Below are 27136 nucleotides of genomic sequence, written 5' to 3'. Positions count from 1 at the left end.
ACATCATGCTAAGTGAAAGTACACACAAAAGGTCACATATTGCATGATTCCATTTATACAAAATGCCCAGAATAGGCACATCTATAGAGATAGAAAATAGATTACTGGTTTCCAGGAATTGGAAGGCAGTGGAGAAAGGCGGGATAGAGAGCAAAAGCTAATGGGTAGAGAGCTTCTTTTGGAGGTGATGAAAATGTTCTGGAATAGACAGTGGTGATGGTTGCACAACTTTTTTTTTGAGATGGAGTTTTGCTCTTGTTGCCCAGGCTGGAGTGCAGTGGCGGGATCTCAGCTTACTGCAACCTCTGTCTCCCACGTTCAAACTGCAACCTCTGTCTCCCACGTTCAAACGATTCTCTTGACTCAGCCTACCAAGTAGTTGGCACTACAGGCGCCCGCCAACACGCCCAGCTAATTTTTTTGGATTTTTAGTATAGACAGGGTTTCACCATGTTGGTCAGGCTGGTCTCAAACTCCTGACCTCAGGTGACCCGCCCACCTCGGCCTTTCAAAGTGTTGGGATTACAGGAGTGAGCCACCACGCCCAGGCCACAACTTTTTAAATATATTAAACGCCATGGAAATGTGTACTTTGAAAGGTGATTGTTTTTCATATGTGAATTATCTATCAATTTAAAAAACAATCAAACCTTCTCTGCACTTCCAGCTATCTCTTTCTCTTCTTTCAACATTTCCAGTCAGGTTAATCTAATATGTGTCTGGGACAAGACACTTGTATTATTCATGCTTCTGCACCTTTAATCTAAGCTAGTCCCAGTCCTCTCTACCTTTTTCCACTCCCTCTCTTCCACCATTTTTCAAAGTCCCAATCAAGTCCCACTTTTTCCAGAACACTCTCCAACCTTAGCTTACTGGTCTGCCAGAGAAGGAACAAGCTCTCTTCGTTTCATTCCTGCTCATCAACACTGTTGAAATTAGTTAAATAAAACTAATGATTCTAACTATAACTGTAACAAAAGCTTTATAATCGCAGATTGGAAATATAGATGAAAATCAATTCTTTCACATATGTTCTCGAAATTATACTGATCACTTGTAAGACTTATATCTAAAACACTTCTTTCTATTATGCCTTCTTTCAGTTAAACATTACTTGAAGAATGAAAAATGTATTATTTTACTTCCAAATAATTACACACGTACATCTATGCAAAAACAGTGTTACACCAAAAGATGAGCTACACTGAATTGCTGGTCCATGACATGGATTACAGGAAAATATCATCCTAATTATCCTAACAAAAGGATTACCATACCATACAGTGGCTCCTTCAGAGAAATATGAGTGTATACATGAAATATATTAATACTACCTAATTGTCAAAATTCACGACTAAAGAAGCTGACAAAAATCTTATTTTCAATTAGCACACAGTACAAAACCTTTATTTCCACAATATGCCTCAGAGCACTTACTCATTTGTCGTAACACTTAAGAATCTTTTCTCTTTTAAACCTATTCCCAACAAAATTCTTTCTGGCATAAAGGAATTGCACCTTCTTTGTTAATTTTGAGTCATGTTAACTGAATTAATCCCAGTATGTATGCCCTATGCTTATTGTGCATACTGCATGAGAAACCATTAACAGTGCACACAATGACTTTTTGGAGTTGCATTTTATTTGAAGCTATTGTATGTCTTTCAACCTGTGCCACATTTCAATAATGACTATTTATAATTACAGTCATCCCCTTATTTGCTTGGTATTTCATTTTCCTTGCCCTATGGTTGAAGGCAAGGAAAACTCTCTGTTGATTAGTTATTTAAGACCAGCAACAATAACTATGCTGGAGAGAAGGCTACTTGGAAAGGATTACATAAGACCTAGCACTCAACAGCCTCAGACAGAGCAGCAAATTATAAACCCAAGTACTTCGTTGCATGTAACCAAATTGGCTAGTTGAAATGCTAATTGCCTTTCAGCAAAACTGAAGACAGACAGGGGACCTTGTGCTTCAGAGAATGAAATGCATTTTTACTCCACTTCTATACCATTGTCTTGCTGAGAATCATTTGAAATCTATTCATAAAGGTAGCTCTTTCCCTAACCTTTAAAATGTGGGAAATTTATTTGGCCCCTACCAGCACCTCAGACGTGCTGATGTGCCAAGATGCGAACAGATGGTTGGATTAAAGCCATGTTAAGCCCCTAATAAAGTGAAGCATGAAAAATCTCTATGCTCAAATGTATAGTATAAACCAAGAAAATATGCCTAGGGAAACAAGTTTTGAATAACAAATAGAATTATGAAATTAAAATAACCAGAAACCATAATCTTCAAAACAAGTATTTTCAATGTAATTACATCCGAATGCATACAGAAAGAGCTATCGTCTCTCAGAGATGCCGCAACTTTTCTTTATACTTAATAATTTTGTGAGTATTACTTCAAGACTCATTTATGGACAATGATTCCAGCAGCCAGTGTTTCCCTTTAATATAAAAGAGGGTCCATTCTAGGTTTTCAGAATCCTGAATAAATGAATGAGAAATGCCCTATCAGCATCTTGCCCTGGCTTTGAGGTAAAGCCAGACTTACGCCTGACTGCACCAGAAAAGGGCCCCATGACCACCTGCCCAGCAGCTGTGGGAGGGACTTGGTCTGGTACATTTTTAAGTGTATAGTGTGTCACAGTAGAATCGGAAAACACAGCCTTTGTATTACCACAGCCGCTTGTGCCTCAGCTCCACCCTTCTCCTCCTCTGCCACACCTCACTCAGGGCAACAGAGCTGGGGTGCTGTGGCTTCATGTGTGGCCTAAGATCCTGGCATATTGGAGAACCCTCCATGCATGCAAAAGATGCTCCCTGTGCTCCCAAACCTACCTTGTGAAAGGAAAAAATTAGGCATACGATGTGAGGAAATCAACTTTCTGTACTACTCCATTCTACATGGAGTAGACTCCAGTTTATTAGTAGTATGTTTATCTTCATTGCTCAACAAATATCTTTATTTACATAAAGTCTGAACTGCTCAGGAGTAATGGAATACTAAAACTAAATAGAACTTTACTGTAAATGGTTTCAATAAATAATTCAGCTCTCACCCTGATTCGACAGGAGTTAAGAGAAGAAAGACCTCTCTGGCTGGCTGTTCACCAAAACCTTTAGACTGGGGAGGTTCTGGTGATTTTTTCATTATTTCTTTACTGTCTGAATTTCCTGAATGACTTTGCATTATGTTTGCACTCAGAAAAAAAGTTATTTCCAAATCAAAAGAACAGAGTGGTGGGGAGGTAAAATGAACTGTGTGTGATACTTAGCTATGCGATTTGTCCCCCCAAAATCAGGGAAATACACATCCAAATCTCTCCATGGTAACACACTGCATTTTATAACCAAATTAAATAATTATCTAAGAAGCTCACTACACTTTGTAAGCATTGTAAATTGTCTAGTTGCCCTCTACATGAAGTGAAAAATGGGGATGGCATTGTGCTTCCACTGTGTAGATTTCAGACCTGGTGCATAAAATAATGACTTATCAAAGGCAAATAGGCAACAAAGCAACTTATTCAATAGGTTAACCACTATGCTGAACCCTATAGATACTATATAAGAGAAATATATAATACAATCACTGTCTTCAAGGATTTTGCATCCTAATTGGGGCAACCTTGAAATTTTAAATAAAAGTAGGGCAGCAATATAAGAAACGGCATGAGGTGGCATTTGTTTGAGTGACAGTAAATCAAACAATTAATAACCAAGTTTACCCATTAGGATACTTCTTACCTAATAGTTTACGAGAATGTATAGGTGACTAAAATATGCGGCCTTAAGTGCGTCTCTTAACTGTTCTAGGTCTCAGTTACCTCAAATATAAAATAAAGAGGTTGGTTTAGTTTGGCTCCAAGTCTCCCTCCAGTGCTTCAAGATTTCATGTTATGTTCACAGCCTAAGAATTTCAGAACAATGAACGATCACACATTTAATCTAAGATAAAAAGTATTTTTTTGTGGGTCCTCCCAGGGCATAGATCTCTCTGCCTCAGTTTCTTCATTTGCAAATCAGGATAATACAATTTAATTCATGATCCAATATAAAATTATACTAATAAAGGGCTTAAGAGAATTCCTGGCATACAATGTATATTCAATAAATGTGACATACTATTATGATTCATCATAGGATATGAACAAAAGAGTTTAGTCACAGCTAATTCTACTCTGAACACCCTTTTCCCTTGGGTGTAAGCATTTTTGTCTCAAGCATGAGTACCTTCAAGCAGAAAGACATCTGACATACTTAATACCAACATTTGCTTAATACTAGCTTCTGCCCTCTCACATTTTTTCTAGCAGTTATATTTATTACCATAAAACCATTTGTGTTACAAATATATCTCATATGATCACTTTCTGAGAATACAACTGGCATTCAATTAATAAATATACAGCATAAATATGTAACTTATTAAGATATAATAAATGGAGACTGATACAGCACTTATATATTTAATGGTATGAAGACTCAGTGTTACATAATTTACCTTTGCCCCATTATGGACTCTTATAGTAGTCCAAGATTACTTCAGTTTATAGGCAATTTTAGCTTTTAATCATCCCATTCAGTATAGTATAGGTCCTAAGAGCATTTGGAAAAAATATTTGACCCAGCTCTTATAAACTGGAACTCTGGGCAAGGAGCTTAAACTTTTCATTCTTCAGTATCATTATCTATAAATTGGGATATACTACTGTTCAATTTATGGTGGTATTGTGTTAAATAAAATAACCTATGTAAAGGGTTTTTAAGAATTCACTACATAGCAGGCATTCATTAAGGAGTGACTGCTATATTTATTCATTATGGAAATGAGAAAATGGAGATAGGATTCAGTCGTACTTCAGTTGTACATTTTTAAAGTCTGTGTATCTTGGTTACTTCTTCTAAAAGTAATAATTTGAGAGATATAATATTTTTAGCTGAAATAAACCTTTGCAATCACCTAGTCCAATTACTTTATTTTATAAATGAAGAAACTAATGCCTGGAAGGATGGGTGAATGTCCAAAGTCATTGTGTGTTAATGGCAGAGCCAGAAAATTATACCTAATCACATATATTTAATATATTTTATTATAACACAGTTCAGAGTATATTTGACATCTCCCTGTAACCTACATTTTTCTCAAATTACATAGGCGGAATAGTTTGCCACTTACTCTATGAAATTAACCCAGAATAAATTATTGGTGCTCATTTGTATCCTGCCTAAGATATCATTTTTTCTCTTCCTTATGATCTTTTGGGGGTTTTTGTTGTTATTGTTGTTTGATCTAATTATTTTGATAAATGACACACAAAGGGAGAAAAAACACTTTAGTAATTTAAAGTAATCATAACTTCAGTAAGAATTTCTAATCATGCTGTATTAGTTAAGGTATATTTTTGACTTTCATCCTAATTCTCAGTAATTATGCATCTTTAAAATTTGATATCAGTTTCTAAAAGAGTGTGCAGCGTACTAGTAAATACATTACACACATTTTAAAGGCTGTGGATTTCATGAAGTGGGAAAAGTTGGTTTAAAACAAGTTACATAGGATAAGTTAACACACCTTAAAATCAATTTTCCCCTGACGAACACTGCTATAATTTCTTGATTTTAAGAAAAAAATCAATTTTGAGATAGTTTTTAAAATCAAAAATTTGTAAGTTTTTAAATATATATACATATACATATTATTCTATAGCTCCATGTTAATCCTAAGCTCCCTAAAATCTATATATTTCACTGAAATTCTTCGACCCAGTGGTTATTTTGGAACACAAACAAGTCTCCTTAAGTTTATCTCACCCTTCCCATTATCAATTATTACCTATGGCGCGCCGTTCTTGGTCGGTTATTTTTCAGCTAGACTTTAAAATCAAAGCTAGGTAGGGTTCCGGTTTCAAACAGGCAGAAAAAGAAGAAAATAAACTCTTCACTCTGCTCATTCACTTCTCACCTTCTTTGAGATCAGACATCTTTGGAAGGGGCGGGTAGGGGGTGCAGGAACCTAAAGCTCCCTGCAAAGCCGCAGCCTTGGGCAGAACCGACGCGGGCAGCTATGCCCCATTACCCGCAGGCCGCGGCGCCGGGTGCGCGCCCAGCCTTCCTGCGCCCGGCTGTGGCCCGCCCTCCGCGCCGCCCTCGCCGCCCACCTGCAGCAACAGGTGCTGATGCTGAGGCGCTCCCCTGGGGCTCAGCGATGCTCGCAGCACCACCCCTCAGCCATAGCCTACCTGGCCCCAGGAACACCGACATCCGCGCGCTCCCGGCGGTCCTCGCCGGCCCTCCACACACCTTCGCTCTGCCTCTGACTCCCGTCCGTACTCCTTGTCCGCGCTGCTGATTCTTACTACCGCTACCGGATCAGGAGGAGGGCTCCAACCTCCTCCCCTTTCTCCCCCTCCCTTGCCTCCTCCCTCTGCATCCTCCCTCTGCTCCAATAGGACCCATGGCTCGCGGGGCAGCGCTCACCTGACCAGCGGAGCGGGGGTGGCCGCCCCGGGCAGCGCACTCTGCTCTGCGCAGCGGGCAGCCAGGTCCGCGCTCTGGCGTCGGGAACACCCTGCCTTGGCCATCCCTAATGGACTCTTCCAGTAGCCAGGCGCCTAAGCTGACCTGCCTGGGCTTAGTAGCGCGCGAGGCTTGCCTCTGCCTGCGCGGCCCAATTTAAGTGCGCGGTCAGCGCTTTCTAATCGTCTTCTTTGGCTAAACTTTCCAGTTGCCCCCTTCGGCACAAGGAACTCACCATGGACAGTGGTGCACACTGCCCTGGGTACTCCACTGTAAGCAATTCCTAGTTTTCTTTCAGGGAAAAAAACCCATTTACTGAGTCTTTTTCCGTTCCTAAGAGAATGTTTCGTTTCACGTTTACCGAAGCTCTCCCTAAGTTTACCCCATAAGAATTTGAGCATAAATTGATGAAATATTAGAAAGGAAGGATCTACCCTCAACTGAACTTACAAAGCAGGGATTGAGGTCAACATCTGGGATAAATTGTCTGTCTCCTCATTTATAAAATAGGATTATTAATTACTAACTCATAAGGCTGTTAGTAGATGAATGAGACTGTGTGAAGTGCAACTCTTTACAGTACACCTGGCACGTGGTAAACCCTCAGCAAATGTTGCTTATCTTTCCCAGTACACAAAGGTAAAGGCTCAATGTCAGATCATACCATCAGCAATGTGCACATCCCCGCCTGCACCAGAGATTTTTAAAGCAAATGCAGCATTATTAGAATCACGGAAGTTTCAAACCGGGAGCAAAGAGAAAGATTAGCACTCCCACAGCAAGTCACCGCTTTTTACAGAAAAAAAAAAAAAATGGGTTCTCAGCCTCCTCATTTTAAATGCAGCTCACACAAGTACTCTTCTTAATTGGAATAGGAATAACTAGATACTTTGTGTTACATACTGCCGTCCAGGGGCACTCATTTAGCGTTATTATGAGCTGTTGCTGAGCACCCCCTTTGAAAGCTGCAATACTCAACAAACAGCTGGGTATCAAACGGCAAGTTTGTTGAGACGAAATGATTCTTATACAGAAACCGTGTGGGAATGCAAATGACACATCAAGGCGCTGCAAAAGGTGGGGAGAATAGCAACCTAGGTGATCCAGGAGATTGAACAGCTTTCCTGTGAGGCTCAACAACAAAGGTCGGACCTGGGTCTGGAGGCTTTAAATCCACGAGCATATCAACGGAGTAGACACAGACAGACATGCTTACTAAATCCTGCCATATATGAACGGTAACTTCAAAGCAACTTAAAGTGAAAACTGTGAATCAATTATCCATGTAGTCACATGTAAAACAGAAAACAATAACAGAAAAATGTTTTCTTCCTGATTATTTAAAACGTCTTACTAAAATATATATTCAACCCACAGTGTTGTTTTATTAGCATTTGTAAAGGCTTTATTTGTGGCTAAATACCCTGGCAAAGTCAACGTCTACCAACCAAATATTCCATCTTAATTTTTGTTTCACCAAGTCCCATGATTAAACACATTCCCCGCAACTGGACTTCCTCAGCTTGCATATTTACTTTGTGTATGACATTACCCTAGGCACTGTGATGAGTAAATGAAAATTTACAGCCTCACCCAATCTACCTCAGGGAACTAGGTAATTAACAATTATTACTAAGTGTTTAGGAAGCAGAAGACTCTGTAAGGCACTGTGGGAAAAACAGTGATCTCTAAAACCACCGTAAGTTTATTAATTTGCACTCTTTCTGGGGTGAAAGTTAATCAACCGAAAAGCAGAATATGCCATGCAAAAAAACAAGCCACTCAAGTGCTAGAAATCTCTAGGAAGAAGAGAGTGTATGGATTGCTGAAGGCTTCTCCAAAAAGCTTTGCTTTGAAGAATAAAACCACAAGAAACAACATAGTTGGTAATTGTGGTACAAATACTTGACAAAGTAGTGTAGATACTCTCAAATGCTGAAATTACTAAATGCTCATTGAACTTAAATCCAAACTTCTTAACATGGACCAAGAGACCTCACATAATTCTATTTCTCTTTTCTTCTCCAGCCTCATCTAGTACCACTTTCCCTCCATTTCACTGTATTCCTATCACACTGACGCTTCTTTCTTTGTCTCAAACACAGCAAAATCATTCCTGCCTCCAAGACTTTGCACAAGCTTTTTCCTCTGCCAGGCACACTGCTTCTGCAGAGCTTCATATGGCTGGCTCTTTCTATCATAGACCTCATTTGAGGGGTAGCTCAACTATCTCTTCCTTGGAAGCACCTGCCCTGATAACTTTCACCGCCACTCTCAGCCACTACCCTCTTCTATGTAATTTCTATAACTTATCCCTAATAAATATCCCATTTACTTATTAAGATATTTAGGTGTTTTTGTCTCCCCATAAAAATGAAAGCTGCATGGGGGTAGCTTGCATGTCTCTGTCATTTGCTGCTCTATACTCAGTAGCTAGAATAGTCTCTGGGATATAGTAGAAACTCAGTACATGAAGGAAGGAAGGAAAGGAGGAAGGGAGGGAGGGAAGAGGTAAGAAGGGAGGGATGGAAGGAAGGAAGGAAGGAAAAGGAAGGAAGGAAGGAAGGGCCTGAAAACCTGTCATATTAAAAAGTTTCCCAGAGCCCATTTTTCATTTCTTTATATTTCACAATCCAACCTTACAAAACATAAGACTTGATCCCATGTAAAATACAAATATGCCTGAATCAGAGATACTTTAAACCTCATCCATCATTACAACTTAGAGATCCTTTGTTCTTCAAAGGCTTTGATTTAAAAAGAAAGAAAGAAAAAAAGAAAGGAAAAGCATTACTAGGCACCTGGAGGTGGGAGGTGTCAGGTGCCACCGAGAGATAAGGGTGTTGAAAGGAAAGCTGAAGGTTCTAAAGACAAAGCCCAATTCCCAATTCTGCCTAAAAGCAACATTGGTAGAATGTAAGTCTTTTCTCCTACAGTAATCTTCATCAAAATCAACCCAGTAGCTCCAAATTTCACACAGTAAAGATAAATTAGTTTTCTTAAACCCGATAAGAAAAGTACTGATGTCATACAATTTTCCTTCCTATTCCAATTTAATTAGTCTTGCATGCTAAGTAAACCTTATAAATCTTGTGAAAAGATCTTTTTATTCCCTTGAAAATGGTATTTTTTATATCCTAGGTTTCGCATATCTATGTTTAGGCATGCGTAAAGGAATTTCACCAAAGCAGCAAAATCAAGCTTAGGCAATATCTACTCTCTCTTACCCCCGAAAAGTAAAAGTAGGATAATACTTCGAGAGTACCCGAATCTGCCTTTAAAGGCTTTTTCTGTTTGGGCCCTAGGTCCCAGATAGGAAAAGAAAAAGTAGTGATTGTCAGGAGCCACGGACTTGAACTCCTCTTTCTCTCCCCACTCTTAAGTTCAGACCCACCTAGAATCTAAAGATAAAGTAAGGCACCCAGTCACCTCAACAGTCCCCCAACCCCACTGCATTTGCACACTAATATGTAGCAACATTCTCCATAGATTTTAGTTTATCATTTTAGAACTCTATAATTGTCTTCATCCATTTTTGCATTGCTTTAAAGGAATACCTGAGGCTGGATAATTAATAAAGAAAAGAGGTTTATTTGGCTCACAGTTCTGCAGGTTGTACGAGAAGCATGGTACCAGAATCTGCTTCTGGTGAGGGCTTCAGGTGCTTCCACTCATGGTGGAAGGTAAAGCAGAGCTGGCAAGTGCAGAACTCATATGACAAGAGAGGAAGCCAGAGAGAGAGCTGGGAAGTACCAGGTTCTTTTTAACAACCAGTTGTCTCGGCAACTAATAGAGCAAGAATTCACTCATGGACAGCACCAAGCTATTCATGAAGGATCCACCTCCTGGTGGATCCAAATACCTCCCATTAGGCCCCAACTCCAACACTGGGGATTGGACTTCAACATGAGGTTTGGAGGGGTCAAATGTCCAAACTATAGCAATAATGAAAAAACAAACAGAACTTAAATCCAAGTTATCTCAAAGAGTCAGGCACATAAATAGGCTCTTAGCATTCTTTAAATGAGTGATATGATTGGGAAAATAAGTGAGAAGGAGCCCCCATTGTCAGAACCTGATTCAGAATTTGTAAGTCAAAGGAAAGAATTTCCTGTCCCAAAGGGATCAGAGAATCCGTTTAACAACTAAGACTACTTTCAGCCTGAGAATCTGCTCCAGTGTCGGAAAAAGATGAATATTCTTGGGCCTTTTGGAAATAAAAAGCCTCCAAAAGTCTGAGGAAGTTCCTAAACAGTCTTTCACACAGAGCTATGTGTTGGTACTGCCACTTACTCAGACACTCTGCTCCAAACTGATTTTAATTTAATTGATCTCTTGCTTAATAATACTTAATAACCTGCTGCCTCTAAGCTGCCAGACCTTGCGTTTCCTCTTCTTCCAATAGTATCATAATCCAGCTAGCTGCAATGCATATTTTAAATGAGTACCTATTTATTCAGAAGCATCATTAGACACTCAGAATATGAACATGAGCAAAATATGATCTCTGCCTTCATCTAGTCCACTTCAAGTAGGAGAAAGATGACATAAATTCTAAGTACAGTGTGAACAGTTCTATCAGAGATATACAAGGAAAGATGGTTCAAAGAAACGAGGGAAGAGATTACTTGTTTGAATCAAGATGACTTCCCTCTTGGCTCAGAGAGAACTCTCACACCCATCCTGTTTCAGCTCTGGGACTTACTGTTATCCTTCTGACAGAACAGCCAGGTGCTCCCAATCACCTCTACCTGTAGGACCTGGGTTAGCCATGCTATAACTGAGTCAGCAGGAAACATGTAAAAACAGTTTTAAACCTCTATGCCTAGACATCAGGAAACCTTTAATATAAAGAGCCAGATAATAAGTATTTCAGTTCAGTTTCTTAGGCCACATAGTCTGTGTGGCAACTATTCAGCCTTGTCATTCATTGTAGTGTGAATGGATCCAAAAACAATAGGTAAACATATGAGCCTGGCTGTGTGCTAATAAAATATCTACAAAAAGTGGCAGTCAGAAAGGACCCAAGGGTCATAGTGTACCAATGCCTACTCTATGCAGAAGCAAAACTTACTTAATTATCAAATCCTTTTTTGATACTGGTGTCTGTCCTAAATTGACTAACTCATTCAACAAACATTTACTAAGTGCCAATATTGCATAATGCCTCAGAGATGGAAAGGTGAATAAGGACATGGTCCCTGCCCACAAGAAGCTTTCTGTAGCAGAATTTGCTGGCTGAAGCTTTCTGTAGAAGAATTTGCTGGCTTGTCCCACAAGGTTCCTCTGCGTGTTACACGTTAAATATATTCTATCTCTGATTCTTTGCAAAAAAAAATCTGCACTGTTCTGTTCTAGGTCCTCATTTTTGTAATCTTCTGTTTCTTCTTTCTCTGACTAGTTTCTGATCAATATTTTCACCTGACTCTCAGACTCTCAAACCTGCTATACATCCAGATTCTGGTTAACTTCTTGCTTGATCTGATCTAAAATTCTGACTCTTACCAGACTTATGCCAAATTCCCCATTCTCAACCTCTAAAAAAATTCAAACAAGTATAATCAGCATCTGCACCCACTGGTACTTCGTGTCCAACTGCTATGAACATTGTATGATATTATAAACCAATGCATTAAATGAGCCATCTTCTGCTCCCCTCGAACTGGTGATTAGGTACAAGTTGGGACCAAAGAAACAAGTACATGACTTCTAAAGAAATCTGCCAACCATTCGGAACAGAATCTACTTCCAGAGCTTTCTTAGAGGTGAAAGGATATAGGACAATTACCTGCCTCCATAGTCACCCCAAGGAGAAGGGAAAAAGGAAAGAGGCAGTCATAAGTAGTTAGCCTAGTGGGGAGGTTCTGGCTTTTCTCTCTTGTCCAGAAAATTTGTGGTAGAGATTGGAGACTGTATTAGAGAGTGAGAAACAGCAACTCATTCTCTCATTGGATGTCAATAACTTATTGATCTGCCCTGAGCCTACCACTGAGAGGAAAGAGAATTTAAGAAAGAAAGATGGTAGGACCCAGAGAAGGACTGCAAGGGAGAAGCCTCACTCATACCTTTGTGCAAAGATGTATAGATCTCCCATGAATTGTGATACTATGTAAGCTGCTCATAAGCAAAATCTTGCCAATACCTGACAAGAGAACAGTCTATGCAGCGGGAAGATCCCAGGAATAAGAGACTGTGTACTTCTGGGCAATAGCTGAAGGAGGTAGTTAAGGAAGAACACACTTCAAGCAACCATACTATGGGTTAGGCTCGCAGAAGCCAACTGAACTTACCTGTGTGCTTTTGGGAAAGTTAGTATGCTGGTCACACAGGCAGGAGCTAGTCTGTTATCAAGAGAAGCAACCACAACCTAAAGAAAGGCACTGTTCCTATAAGCATGTTAAATAAAAGGATGTTTGTCCTTTTCCTATTTTCCCTCAGTATCCAGAAGAGTTAGGCTTTGAAAAGGAACAGGTAGAAAAGGGGCTTCCTAAAACCAGAATCACCATACACAGTCTCTCTCTCTCTCTCTCTCTCTCTCTCTCTCTCTCTCTCTCTCTCTCTGTCTCTCTCACTCTCTCTCTCTCTCTCTCTTCAAATTGGTCTCTTGGAGGAGAAAGCTTTAAATATGTTTTGAGATTGGTGCTTTAAATTATATTGCAGTTGTGAAATCTGCCCAAGGGATCTGCTACCCAGTGAGAAAGAATGTAGGACACCTACAGAAGATATGGGAGATCACAATGCTGATTCATGTTGAACCCCACTGAATTAAAATTCCTCAGTAAACCAGTTGTCTCACTATTTCTAAAAATGTTGCTATGGAGAGGGACGCCGTGGCTCACACCTGTAATCCCAGCTCTTTGGGAGGCCGAGGCAGGCAGATCACCTGAAGTCAAGAGTTCAAGAACAGTTTGGCCAACATGGCAAAATGTTGTCTCTATTAAAAAGACAAAAATTAGGCGGGCGTGGTAGCACGCCGCTGTAGTCCCAGCTATTCGGGAGGCTGAGGCAGGAGGATTGCTGGAACCTTGGAGGCAGAAGTTGCAGTGAGTTGAGATTTTGCCACTGCACTCCATCCTGGGCAACAGAGCGACACTCCACTTCAAAAAAAAAAAAAAAAGTTACTATAAATTTCAGTTCCCCAATTTTGCAAAGGGCAAAAGCCTCAAACCACAAATGTGGGAAACATTCTTAGAAAATCATTAAAATAATAATTTAATAAAATATTAAAAGATGAGTACTGTCGTAAAATCAGTTTAAATTTGTTTAACTTGCTATTTCATAAATTTACTTATAAAATAGCAAGATAGAAACCTTTTTTTCAGTCTTATTCCAATTAACATTCAAAATACAATTTGGAAGTGCTATTTTAAAGAAGTATTAAAGCCTTACTGTGGGTCTAACATCAAAGTCATATGAATTCCAGTGTGGCAGCTAATGGAAGGGGACTGAGTTTCCTTGGGGTTTGACATCCTTATGGCTTAGCACCATGCCTGTCCATGTCAGTCCCTTCATGGGTGCAGGAGTTGTGCAACTCTTGTTCACGTAATTACCATTTACATGAAATCTATGTGACTGGTGCTCCTGGAGTTGTCTCTCCAATGAGGACTACATAAGAAAACATGTACTGTATGAGGAGATTGAAAAGCTGGTGGAAGTCCAGGCATGGTGGCTCAAATGCCTGTAATCCCAACACTCTGCAAAGCTGAGGCAGGTGGATCACTTGAGCCCCGTAGTTTGAGACCAGCCTGGGCAATACAGTGAGACCTTATCTCTAAAAAAAAATTAAATTAGCGGCCCAGCGCGGTGGCTCACACCTGTAATCCCAGCACTTTGGGAGGCCGAGGCGGGCGGATCACGAGGTCAGGAGATTGAGACCATCCTGGCTAACAAGTGAAACCCCGTCTCTACTAAAAACACAAAAAATTAGCTGGGCCTGGTGGCGAGTGCCTGTAGTCCCAGCTACTCGGGAGGCTCAGGCAGGAGAATGGTGTGAACCTGGGAGGCGGAGCTTGCAGTGAGCAGAGATGGTGCCACTGCACTCCAGCCTGGGCGACAGAGCGAGACTCCATCTCAAAAAAAAAAAAAATTAGCAGAGTGTGGTGGTGCTGGCCTATAGTGCCAACTGCTTGGGTGGCTGAGATAGGAGGATCACTTGAGCTCAGGAGGCAAAGGTTGAAGTGAGTCGTGACAGCACCACTGCCCTCCAGCCTGGGCAACAGAGCGAGATCCCATCTCCTCCCCACCCCCTGACCACCACTAAAAAAAAAGAAAGAAAGAAAAGAAAACTGGGGAAGATTTTGGAAAATCGAGAGGAGTAAGTCCTTCTGGAAGGTATAAAGCAGAAGAGCAGAAAGATTTCAAGAGCTCAAAAATAGCTCCAGGGAGACATGACGCCACACTTTCCCAGAAAGGAGTTAAGGTGTGAGCAGCATCTCAAGCCTTGGTTGCTTCTATTTGGACAAGGTAGGCCCACTGAAAGCTGCTTCTCAAAAAGCTTCATGGAGTGACCCAGAGGGAAGAATCTGAAGTGCGTCTAGGAGTCTGGTCTCCACATTTTCCTGTCTTGCCAAGGCCTTTGGATCTTATCTAGACTATGTGTGGGTTATCCAGTGGTGACAAATTTATCATAATTTATTATGACTATTTTGAAATCTTTAATGTGATGTGACAAAACCTTCTCTGTAAATGATTTCTTCCCTATATAGATGAAGTATACAAAAAATAGTTCCTCTTTAAGACTGAGATGTTTGATAAGCCAGCAGTCAACCCAGATCCTCACAGGCAACAGAAGTTGAGGTGCCATTTTAGAAGCTGAAACCACAAACGTGATAACAAACAAACCCAACAAAAAAGCCTTTTCTCTTTGCTTCTTCATGTGAAATTAATACTTCACTTTTTTTGTACTTGTTTATCTCTCTCTTTTCTAAATTTTTTTTATTATTATACTTTAAGTTTTAGGGTACATGTGCACAACGTGCAGGTTTGTTAGATATGTATACATGTGCCATGTTGGTGTGCTGCACCCATTAACTCGTCATTTAACATTAGGTATATCTCCTAATGCTATCTAAATTTTTATACTCTCATGAAATGTTCTAAAATTAATAAGTAAAATACAAATGATAAATTAAGTATTATCTTCATGTTCTACTGCAAATATTTTAAATCTTTACCTTCCTAAGTTAAAAATGTTTTTTTAAGAAGTCTATTTATAGAACATGATGTCTGAGACTTTGTGATATCAGTCACTAGTATGGTTTCTATTTCTAAAGCCATAGAATAGCAAAAATAAAAACATTTAATATGGTTAGGTCCAGATGATGTCAAGAGATCATATAGTGTAGATAGGTGGAGTGAACTTAGATTAATTTATTAACCTTTCACATTTTAGTTTCCTTATCTGCAAAATAGAGAGTCTCCTAGGACTCATTGCTCAGTCTTGTGTGTGGATTGAATGAGATAGTGAAGTCTGCTACATAGTGAGATTTTAATAACTGACAAACAGAAAAACAGCAAAATAAAACAAAACAGTTATTGCCTATTCTAGTTGTATTTTAGATGCAATTGAGACAGTTTTTCTTCTCAGTTAACCAATTCAATATTGAAAAAACTACAGTGTTAATTATACATAAATAAAGTTAACAAATACATAATCGCATATATAATAGCAATTTCCCACTAAAAGTTTTAAAATAACATCTTTTCATTGATGTGAATTGCTCCTGCTTTTAATATATCTTGATATACTTTATACTAATAAAGAAAAGAACACATATGTAATTCCTAAGTAGCTCCATCAAATCAATATTAAGATCAAGTAATATCCAAGTATACATATTACTTTCTGACATTTATTTCCTTACAAATCTAAATATATGCAGCAGTAATAGTATGTGATTACACATATTGTATTTTTTTTTTACTAGCCACATGTAATACTTTATTACATTATTCAGTAAAAGACGAATTCAATAGAATTTATGTCCTATGGGAAATATTTTAAATCTGTATTTCCAAGCTAAAAATATTTTATCTTCCAAAGTATGCTTACAAAACATTTACAGAGAATGCTGTCTGAGACTTTAAAATCAATAATAGTTTCTATTTCTTAGCAAGAAGCATGTCTCAGAGCAGTTTTTCTCGCATTTTAAAAGGAATTCCTCCATAAATCAAACATAAATGTATATCCAGCTTTTAACTTTTTGAGAACAGCTAATTAAATCTGTTTTTCATCCCCAGTTGCCTCTGGTTTAGGCACGCTGTGTGTGGCACTTCCCATGGTTTGTCATTTTGCTTTAATGGCAGGAGGAGGAAGCCAGCCAGGCTCAGTAAGCACACTGCATATCAAAATGTCGCCATGGCAGCGTTTGTCCACTTGTCAGAGTCCTTCTGAAATGACTCAGCCATTCATTTTGTTGAATCAATATTGAAGCTTTTGAGATTTATTACTTGAGGTTTGGGAGGAGACAAGGCAAACAAATCCTTCATTCCTAACTTCGAGTTCCAGTTGAGCCAAGATTATTATTTCTGTCTACACTTTATTTATGAGGATAGAATATAAGGTTTTCACTCCTTGCATAATTATCTTATAATAAGCTTGCATTTACATTCCAGAGACTACAGTAAAAAAGAATTTAAATGTTCCAGAAATATTCTGTGGGCTGTGGTAAACTTATCCAACGATGAGTTCAAACAGTTAAGTTCCTGGGAGGTATGTGAGAGAGGGGATGGAGATGAGGGGACGGTATAAATCTTTTGGTACAAAATCTTTAAATCTATGATATAAAACATATTAAATTCCACTTCTATATATAACGTATCTTGAAACAGAAGTAACAAGAAGCATGTTATCTACCAAACCTTTCTATTTATTAATAATCACTTCCATGCATTAATGCCTTCACCATTCAACAAATTTAAAATTATAAAACTGACCCTTTCTATTGCAAAATACTGAGAATTCTTCAAATACTTTTTTATAATCATGTAAGTTTCTAGTAGATTGGGTCACAAAATGAGACTGTTTTCTCAATTCAAGGATTCACTGTGTACATATTCAGCTATCAGTGGCTTATGTCCAGTGCAGAGCTCATCAGTACTGTCCAAAGATGAAATTATGAGAAATTTTTAAGACTATAATGCTGCCTGACAAGACCTTGAAGTGCCTTTGGAGCTTCATTGACAGATAGAGTCAGGCTAAAGTGAAAGAGGGCAAGTTTCTCTTCAATATTCCTCTTTCAGATCCCTTCCCGTGGGTGGGGAGTCTCTCACTAAACATCCAGTCCTACATGGATATGCACAGGATGCTGCAATCCAATTATCCTAAGTGGGGCAAGTCTACACCAGATAACCTGATGAAGCCATCTGTGTTGGGATATAGGAAAAGTTCTCCCAGAGCCCCCAAGCTCAACCAAGGACTTCTTCAGTCTGAAGTAATGTTTACTTTACCAGTGGCTGCAAGCAAACAAAGACACTACAAACAAAGCTCCAACTGTCTATTCCCTCATGGGTGGGAAAACCAAGCCCAGTGAGAAAAGAGGGTTGACTTATGGTGTGTCTGGGGATTGTGCAAGGTCTTGCAAAGTTTACATCTTATGTGTGGGTGCCTGGTCCACTTGACACAAACATCTCTGCCAACAGTTTTAGACTTGAAGTTAGAAGTGCTCTACCTTTCAAATCATATTGAAATGCATATACATATTCTACAAAGATTTAATACTTTGTGGCTTGTAAATGTCAGGTCATATCAGAAAACTTACACTGAAATTGTCTCACTTTTCAGAAAACAAAAATTCTTTTTAAGTTTTCTTTTTTTTTTTTTTTGTAGGGTTCTGAAAAAAGGTTGAGATTGTGTTTCAAAGAGTACCATGAAGAAACACACAGTTTTAGCATTGCATTAGAGCAATCTCACATGGAGTATTCCCAAACAAAACGGAGTTCTCTAATACTCCTTAGTTCTTTCGTTTTCTGTCTTTCTTTTCTTTACTTCCAAAAGCAAGGAAGTGAACTGTGAATATTTCTTACAAGAAATGCTGAGCTAGTTAATTTCTGATAATTATAAAAGCATGGGTGGCCACTAGTTCAAAGAAAATCTTTCCCAGATAAAACCAATTATGAGCAGAGACTTTAACTGTGTCCCTTTATCCACTGCCAAAATGCAGTATCAATAGGACAGAATGTGAAAGCTGCAGCTTTCATATGAAAGGTACTGAAAGTATTCATCTTTTGGTAGTAGTTCTGCCACCACATGGAATCGAATAAAAGGAAAGAGAACTATGCAGCATCAAGTTGAATTATGCAACTGGAGAGCAAGAAAGGCAAATCATAACCAGATGTGTATATGCCTTTTTTTTTATTCTTAAATTTTAATTGATATCACCACACAGCCAACGCACTCTACTGGCAGTATGAAGTAATTAAAAATAATACAAAAGAAAAATTGACTAACATATATTATCATTTAAGTAGAAAAGTATTTACAGCAAAGAAATACTATCAGAAATGTCTTTAAAACATCAGTGTTAGGCTGAACCATATGAAATTGATATTTTCTTATGTTAAAATGTTCAATATTACCAGAATTGTTGAATAAGAGCAATTTCATATGGTTCAACCTAATATATAATTTTCTTCCTATTTTAAAATGGCAGCCTATTTTGTTCTTTGTCATCATCACTCAATGGAACAAAATAGATTGACTTAATTTTATTTTATTTATTTAAGTTATTTAGCTTTTTTAGCCACCTCATATGGAATTCCATAAACACATGAATCAATTAATGTTTCTTTTTTCAACCTTTAAGAATTTTTTTAAAGTTGCATATACAAAAATATCTCATTACTCTGTCTGAGTCTATTCTCAGCTGTCATGGGGCACTTTAAGAGAAACGTTTCTCTATTTGTGATGATGGTAAAAGGAGGTTGCTCTTCCCCATTTGAAGAAGTGGATCAGCTCTGCTTTTATACCCTTCTACAAAATGCTAACGTAAGCAAAGTGACAGCCTTTCTCCCTTTGGTACCTTGAGGGGCCCAGAAGTAGGCATTTTTGGCTTATTGAGGGGATTGGAAGATCTTAGAGGGAGGACTAGGAGCTGTGGGAGTGGGGTTGATTGAAGCTTTACACTAATGGAACTAGAGGGCAAGAGCAAAGCCTATCTGTTGATTGAAGCTTTACACTAATGGAACTAGAGGGCAAGAGCAAAGCCTATCTGTGGATGATCATCCCAGCTCTGATCAGAAACACCTCTAGGTGTTTAGAGAGAAAATTTAGTGCTAGAAATGAAGGTAAAGTTCAAAGATTAGAAGTTGGCTTATTTGAGGAACAGTGTTGAAAGGAAAGAAGAAGAAAGGGTGAAGAAGAGAAGCAGAATGGGACTGAGTTGAAAGAGAAAAAGAACTTGGCCACTGAGTGCTGCCTGTACAAGTGAGTTTAAAAATATAGCACTAGGGATGGGAGATGGAGAGCAGACAGGCATCATCCGTACTCCAGAGCTTAGCAGCTAGAGGAGAATCAATATCCAAACAAATGTTTAGCTATGCTCGGGACAACTGCAGTTGGCTCCCACTATAGGGGCAGAATTTCAGTGGCATTACTGAAAAAAATTCCCGTTCCTAGTGATAATCTACTACACCCAACAATTGGAAGTGTTCTATTTGCAGTTCACATAAAAGCAACACAGCACAAAACTCTGGACAATTTCTCAAGAGAAGAACTTTAATAAAAGTTCAGATCAGAGACAGTCTGGCAGTTACCAAGAAAACAGTTCTTTCCCAGAGTTCAGTATAAAACTAACCCAGTGTAGAAATACTAGAAAGCGGTTCAATATTTCAGTAGCCAATTTATTGTATTAACTAAATTCTGTTCCTTCTGACCACTTTCTCACCTTGCATTGTTATTAGTTCCTTTCTGTTCCAAGATGAAACCTTGAGTAGATCCCATTTGTCACATTCATTTTCAATTAACAAGTAGCCTTATTTCTCAGATAGCACAAAGCAAAGCTTAACCTCTCATTAAGCTTTGAGAGTTAGACCGTTGCCTGACCTAGGTTATAAAGCCTACAGTGGAAAAAGAGGGCATGCTTATCCTTTTCTTCAATTCCTCCCAACTGTACTACTTATCCCCTTTTGCTATGTTCTTTTATGGCTTTTCCAGGATTGGAAAGCAGGGAAAGGCATAAGGGATGTAAAAAAATGTTATTTCTTAATGAGTTCTTTGGTGCTCTCATCTGTGGGGGCCCCAACATGGGCTAGGTCTTCCCGGGCAAGCCATTTGCAATTAACCCCCTAGTCTCTAACTTCTGGCAGTCCATCACAGATGCTTTCCACAGGGGTTCATTCATCCCTTCTGATGGGTCTTGTGAATGAGGTGCCTTAAGAAATTTAGACACATTTGTCCTATCCACAGCTGGCCCTCAGAACACCACACCTATCTCCTACAATTATTCTGCCTTCAGGGCAGGGTCAAACTCACTGCTGGACTTTCTCAAGATGAATGAAGTAACAGTCACTCTGTCCCTCAAACTCCACATCAGGTTCTCCAAGTGATCCTCTGATTGTCTGCCATTTTTACCTAGGGGTGGCAGAGGTGGATTGCACAGCACAACGACAACTCTAAGAGGATTCTTACTAAAGGCTTAAAGATCAATATTCTGGCCTCCACTTATATACCCTGGAGGTAGGTGGTGAGCTAAGAATCACAGAGTCAGTTGTCTCTTTCTTCACAATGTAATTATTAGCTAATCTTGCAGAATCTGGAACAACTATCTGAGTTCAGGACACTGTTCTGGGACCTCAGACAAGATACTTAATTTCTCAGTGTCCTTATGTATAAAGTACTGAAATCTATAATAAATAAAAGCAATAGCTACAGTATAAATTTGATTTAAAAATTAAATGCATAAAGTACAAAGAACAGTGCTCGATGTCCAATCATGAGGCAAACTGACATTATGTGCCTTCTGATATGATGCACTGAGAAGTATCCAACATCACCAATGTAGGGTTCTTGCCAAAAACCATTTAATCTCAATCTAATCATGAGGAAACAATGAATCAAATCTAAATTGAAGTGTAGTCTACAAAACAACTACAGCCTAGATTTTTTAAAAATACCATCATCATGTCAGACCAAAAAATTGAGATGGGGAAACAGAAGCTGGAAAACACTTCTGGATTAAAAGAAACTAAAGGAGCTTGACAACTAAATGCAATGCATAATCCTTGATTAAATCATGGACTGCATTTTAAAATTAACTATAGGCCAAAAATAAAAATCTAAGCCCCCTCAACCGATGGAATGGACCACCCCTTCCCTTGGTGAAGGGCATTCCAAAGTAAACCTAAAAAACTAGTTCAGGTCATTATGGGAAGGGAGGGTTGGACATGCCTCATTATACCCTCCTCGCTTGGGAATTCAGACACTTCTGACCAGCATTAACATTAAAACAGAGATCTTCAGACTGACCAAACTGACTCTTTGCAGCAATAAAATACATTGCAAAATGACAGATCCCAGGCCCTGAAAGAAATCAAAAGTATTTTACCGCCAAATATATTTCTTTGACATACTTTTAAATGGCCTTGAAAAGCTGTCTCTTGTGGGGTAAATTTACATTTTGTAGAGAATCCCATTCCCTTTCCAGTACTTTTCTGATGTAAGAGAGATTTACTGAGTCTGGCATCTTTGAAGTTCTGGTAAAAAACATTTACCGTCTATTCCCTCTTAAGCCTGCTACCTGGAGGCTTCATCTGAATAACAAAAACCTTGATCTCCATATCCCCTTATTTTATCCCAGATATTTCTTTTTATTGATTCTAGGTCTTTAGACAATAACTCAACGAATTGCCAATCAGAAAATCTTTGAATCCACCTATGACCTGGAAGCCCCTGCCCCACTTCAAGTTGTCCCACCTTTCCAGACCAAACCAATGTACACCTTACATGTGTTGATTGATGTCTGCTTGTAACTTCTGTCCCTCTAAAATGTATGAAATCAAACTGTAACCCAATAATTCTGGGCACGTGTTCTCAGGACCTCCTGAGGCTGTGTCATGGGCATGTCCTTAACCTTGGCAAAATAAACTTCTAAATTGATTGAGGCTTGTATCAGATACCTCTGGTTTACAAAACAAATAAACACGAAAAGAAAACCAGATAAAGGGCCTGGCGCGGTGGCTCACACCTGTAATCCTAGCACTTTGGGAGGCCGAGACAGGCAGATCACGAGGTCAGGAGATTGAGACCATCCTGGCTAACATGGTGAAACCCTGTCTCTACTAAAAATACAAAAAATTAGCCAGGCATGGTGGCGGGCGCCTGTGGTCCCAGCTACTCAGGAGGCTGAGGCAGGAGAATGGCGTGAACCCTGGATGCGGAGCTTGCAGTGAGCAGAGATGGTGCCACTGCACTCCAGCCTGGGTGACACAGTGAGACTCTGTCTCAAAAAGAAAAAAGGAAACCCAGATAAAGGACACAATCAGGGTAATCTTGGATATTTAAATATGAACTGAATATTAGAGAATAATACCGTATCAATTTTATGTTTTTTCAGTTACAATTGTGTTGCGATTATGTAGAAGGATGTCCTTGTTCTTAGGAGACATATGCTGTAGTATTTAAGGGTGAAGTGTCATGATATCTGCAGCTTATTCTCAAATATTTCCTCAAAAATTGTATTAAAAATAAAAAGAATAGTGCCATCCACATAACAAATCTTAGAACAATACGTGACACAATAATCAGTAAGCATAAGCTCTGTGTTATTAGCACAGACAGCTAGAAAACAGAGAAAAAATACATTTAAACCTATTACATGAATGTCAAATTGAATTAATGCAATGAATCATGAATTTTCTAGGCCAACACCCTCTTTACCCACCACTCGCCATTCCCAGCATCCACCCCAATTCCATGACTTCAGTGGCTGACACAGCCTGCGCTCCTATAACTTTTTTTCCTTCATCCTGACGGGTCCCTGTAACTATTCTGTCCCTGTCTATTAGTATACTTTCACACGGCTATAAAGATATATTGGAGACTGAGTAATTTATAAAGAAAAAAAGCTTACTTGACTCACAGTTCCACATGGCTGGAGAGGCCTCAGAAAACTTACAATCATGGCGGAAGGGGAAGCAGGCACATTTTACATGGCAGCAGATGAGAGAAGACAGAGCAAAGGGGGAAGAGCCCCTTATAAAACCATCAGATCTTGTGAGAACTCACTCACTATCATGAGAAAAGATGGGGGAAACTGCCCCCATGATCCAATCACCTCACACCAGGTCCCTTCCTCATTACCTGGAGATTACAATTCAAGATGAGATTTGGGTGGGGACACAAAGCCAACCATATCATCCTGGCCACCTTCATTCCAGCTGTAGAGATGGAACCCACTCTGCTGCTTTCCATCTCCAACTTTGCCCTTCCTCAACTTCCCCACTCTTTTCTTCAGACCATGCCTCCAACAAATATAGTTTCTAACCTTCTAGTTTACACTTTGGTAGCTAATATGATCAGAAGAATATCTTTTCTAGTTGTGCTTTAATCTGTAACATTTTGATTCACAATTGACTTATATTAGAAAATCTTTTGAACCTTAAAACCCATGCAGTAACTTGGCTTAGATACCTTTGAGGCTACACCTTACACAACAACTTAGTGGGTCTCAAACTTTTTAGTCACAACTTCTATGTATCTATTCATTAATTCAATTAAAAATAAACTGATTTCATGTTAATTGAAATAACATATTTTATGAAAAATATATTTTTGAAAACAAAAATATTTAGTGAGATCAGTGGCATTATTTATCATTTAAAAATCTCTTTAATGTCTGACTTAATAGAAGATAGCTGGATTCTTTTTTTAAAAATTTTGGTAAAATACACATAACATAAAATTTATCATTTTAACGTGTACAATTTGGTGGCATTTAGTACATTCACAATATTGTGCAACTAGGATCACTATCTAGGTCCAGAACATTTGTAGCATCTCAGTGGGAAAACCTGTAACCATTAAGCAGTCACTTCCTATTCCTCCCTCCTTACACCCTGGCAACAACTAATCTGCTTTCTATCTCTATGGATCTGCCTGTTCTAGATTTTACAGTACAAATGGAATCATGAAATGTGTGTGACCTTTTATGTCTCACTTCTTTCACTTAGCATAATATTTTCAAGGTTCATCCATGTTGTATCATATAGCAGTACTTCATTCCCTTTTATGGCTGAATAATATTCAAATTGTATGTGTTTACCACATTTTGTTACCCATTCATCTGTTGATGAACATTTGATTTGTTTCTACCTTTTGGCTATTACGAACAGTGCTGTAATGAACTTTATGTACAAGTTTTTGTTTGAACACCTGTTTTCAATTCTCTTGAGCATATACCTAGGAGTAGAATTGCTGAGTCATGTAGTAATTTTATTTTTCACTTTTTGAAGAATTGCCAAACTGTTTTCAACAGCAACTGCACCATTTTATATTCCCACCGATAATATATGAGAGTTCCAATCTCTACATCCTTACAAATATTCATTTTCCATTTAAAAAAATTGTGGCCAGCCTAGTGAATACAAAGTGGCTTCTCACTGTGGTTTTGATTTGCATTTTCCTAATGACTAAACGATAAGCATCTTTTCAAATGCTTTTTGGTCATTTGTATATCTTCTTTGTAAAAATACCTGTTCAATTCTAGGCCCATTTTTCTTTTTTCTTTCTTTCTTTTTTTTTTTTTTTTGAGACCAATTCTTGCTCTGTCGCCCAGGCTGGATTGCAGTAGTGCGGTCTTGGCTCACTGCAACCTCCACCTCCTGGGTTCAAGCAATTCTCCAGCCTCAGCCTCCTGAGTAGCTGGGACTACAGGCATGCGCCACCAGGCCTGGCTAATTTTTTTGTGTTTTCAGTAGAGACGGGGTTCCACCGTGTTAGCCAGGATGATCTTGATCTCCTGACCTCATGATCGGCCCTCCTTGGCCTCCCAAATGCTGGGATTACAGGTGTAAGCCACCGCACCTAGCCTGGCCCATTTTTTTAATTGAGTCATTTGTCTTTTTGTTGTTGAGTTGCAAGAGTTCTTTATATTTCTGAATACGAGACAAGATACATATTTACAAATATTTTCTCCCATTTCATAGGGTGTCTTTTCATTCTCTTGGTAGTGTTGTTGATGCCCAAAAGTTTTTAGTATTGATGGAGTCCAATTCATCTATTTTTCTTTTTGTTTTTTATTCTTTTGTGTCATACTTAAAAAGCTATTGCCAAATCCAAGATTATGACTGTTTATGTCTATGTCTTCCTCTAAAAGTTTTATAGTTTTAGCTCTAATTTTTAGGTCTTTTTCCAGGTTGAGTTAATTTTTGTATATGTTATGAGGTAGGGGTCCAACATGGTTCTTTCGTGTGTGGATATCCAGGCGTCCTATCATCATTTGTTGAAGAGATTATTCTTTCTCTATAGAATGGTCTTGGCATCTTTGTCAAATATCAATTGACCATAGATGCATGGTTTTATTTCTGAACTTGCAATTCTACAATATTAATCTATATGTATATCTGTAAAGACTAAAGCAACTTCATCTTGGATGCTAATCTGCCATGTTGACTTCTGATTGACCCCAGTTCCAGGAATGCCTCTAATATTTTCATCTTATCTACTGCTCCTGTGTAAGAGCATGTACTTACCATAAATCCTGTCCTTAGGTCAAAACAACCTTGAACATAAATCCTGTGCTTCAGGAGATTACTATGGCATTCTTGCCTTTCTCTATAGTTGTCCTATACATTCCTTCCCTATGGTATATTATCCCTGAGGAGTGAAGGTGCTGGTATCCACCATCTTGTCTCACCACCACCGAGACACAGACATGATTGTCTTCATAAATCCTTAATAATATTTATTTCTGAAAAATTGGATACCTTATTTTCTTTCTTTGGCCTTTCAGCTTCCTCAGACTTTTAAGGGTAGTCTTGCATAGACCTGCCACCATGGAACATCCTTATGCCAGAACCACACTGTTGATTATTGTAGTTTTGTAATAGGTTTTGAAATTCAAAAGTGTGTATCCTCCAAATTTGTACTTCTTTTTCAAGAGTATTTTGACTATTCAGGATCTTTGCCATTTTATATGAGTTTTAGGATCAGTTTTTCAATTCTAAAAAAATAGCCAGTAGGATTTTGATAGGAATTACATTGAATTTGTAGATATTTGTAGGAAGTATTGTCATCTTAATGATATTAATTCTTCCAATCCATCAACACATCATGTCCTTCCATTTCTTTAGATATTCTTTATTTTCCCACAGCATTATTTTGTAGTTTTCAGTGTACAAATCTTACATCTCTTGATAAGAGTATATTCTTATTTTTTGATGCTATTACAATCTTAGTTTCTTTTTCAGATTGTTCATTGTTAGTGTACAGAAATACTAGTGATTTTGTGTGTGTGTATCTTGCATATTGCAACTTTACTGAAGTCATTTATTAGCTGTAATGACCAGTAAATTCTTGTATTTGCTCCGAATTCAGTCTGTTGTTATATGTGGTTTTGGCTGAAGTAGATGAAAAAAATCTGGCCTCATGCAGATACATAGTTGGAATAGG

At 38.6% G+C, this 27136-nt stretch overlaps 1 protein-coding gene across 7 annotated transcripts in view; it reads right to left on the bottom strand.

Annotated features, from left to right (window-relative positions):
* Positions 1-6443, bottom strand: part of ADGRV1 (adhesion G protein-coupled receptor V1) — a 596887-nt gene extending 590444 nt beyond the window's left edge. For 3 of the 7 annotated variants that reach the window (XM_055387528.2, XM_055387527.2, XM_019027791.4), the window contains exon 1: positions 6255-6409. In XM_055387528.2, the coding sequence (XP_055243503.2) occupies positions 6255-6276 (22 nt within the window). In that variant the 5' untranslated portion in view covers positions 6277-6409. Of the gene's footprint in view, positions 1-6254 lie in introns of all 7 variants that reach the window. The other 4 variants (XM_055387526.2, XM_055387529.2, XM_055387534.2 and 1 more) reach the window with 3 other exon arrangements.
* Positions 6444-27136: the final 20693 nt, after the last annotated feature.

Source organism: Gorilla gorilla, chromosome 4, assembly GCF_029281585.2.
Source record: "Gorilla gorilla gorilla isolate KB3781 chromosome 4, NHGRI_mGorGor1-v2.1_pri, whole genome shotgun sequence".
Taxonomy (NCBI): Eukaryota; Metazoa; Chordata; class Mammalia; order Primates; family Hominidae; genus Gorilla; species Gorilla gorilla.
Note: the sequence above shows the minus strand (reverse complement) of the source record. Positions and strands in the feature narration are given on the sequence as shown.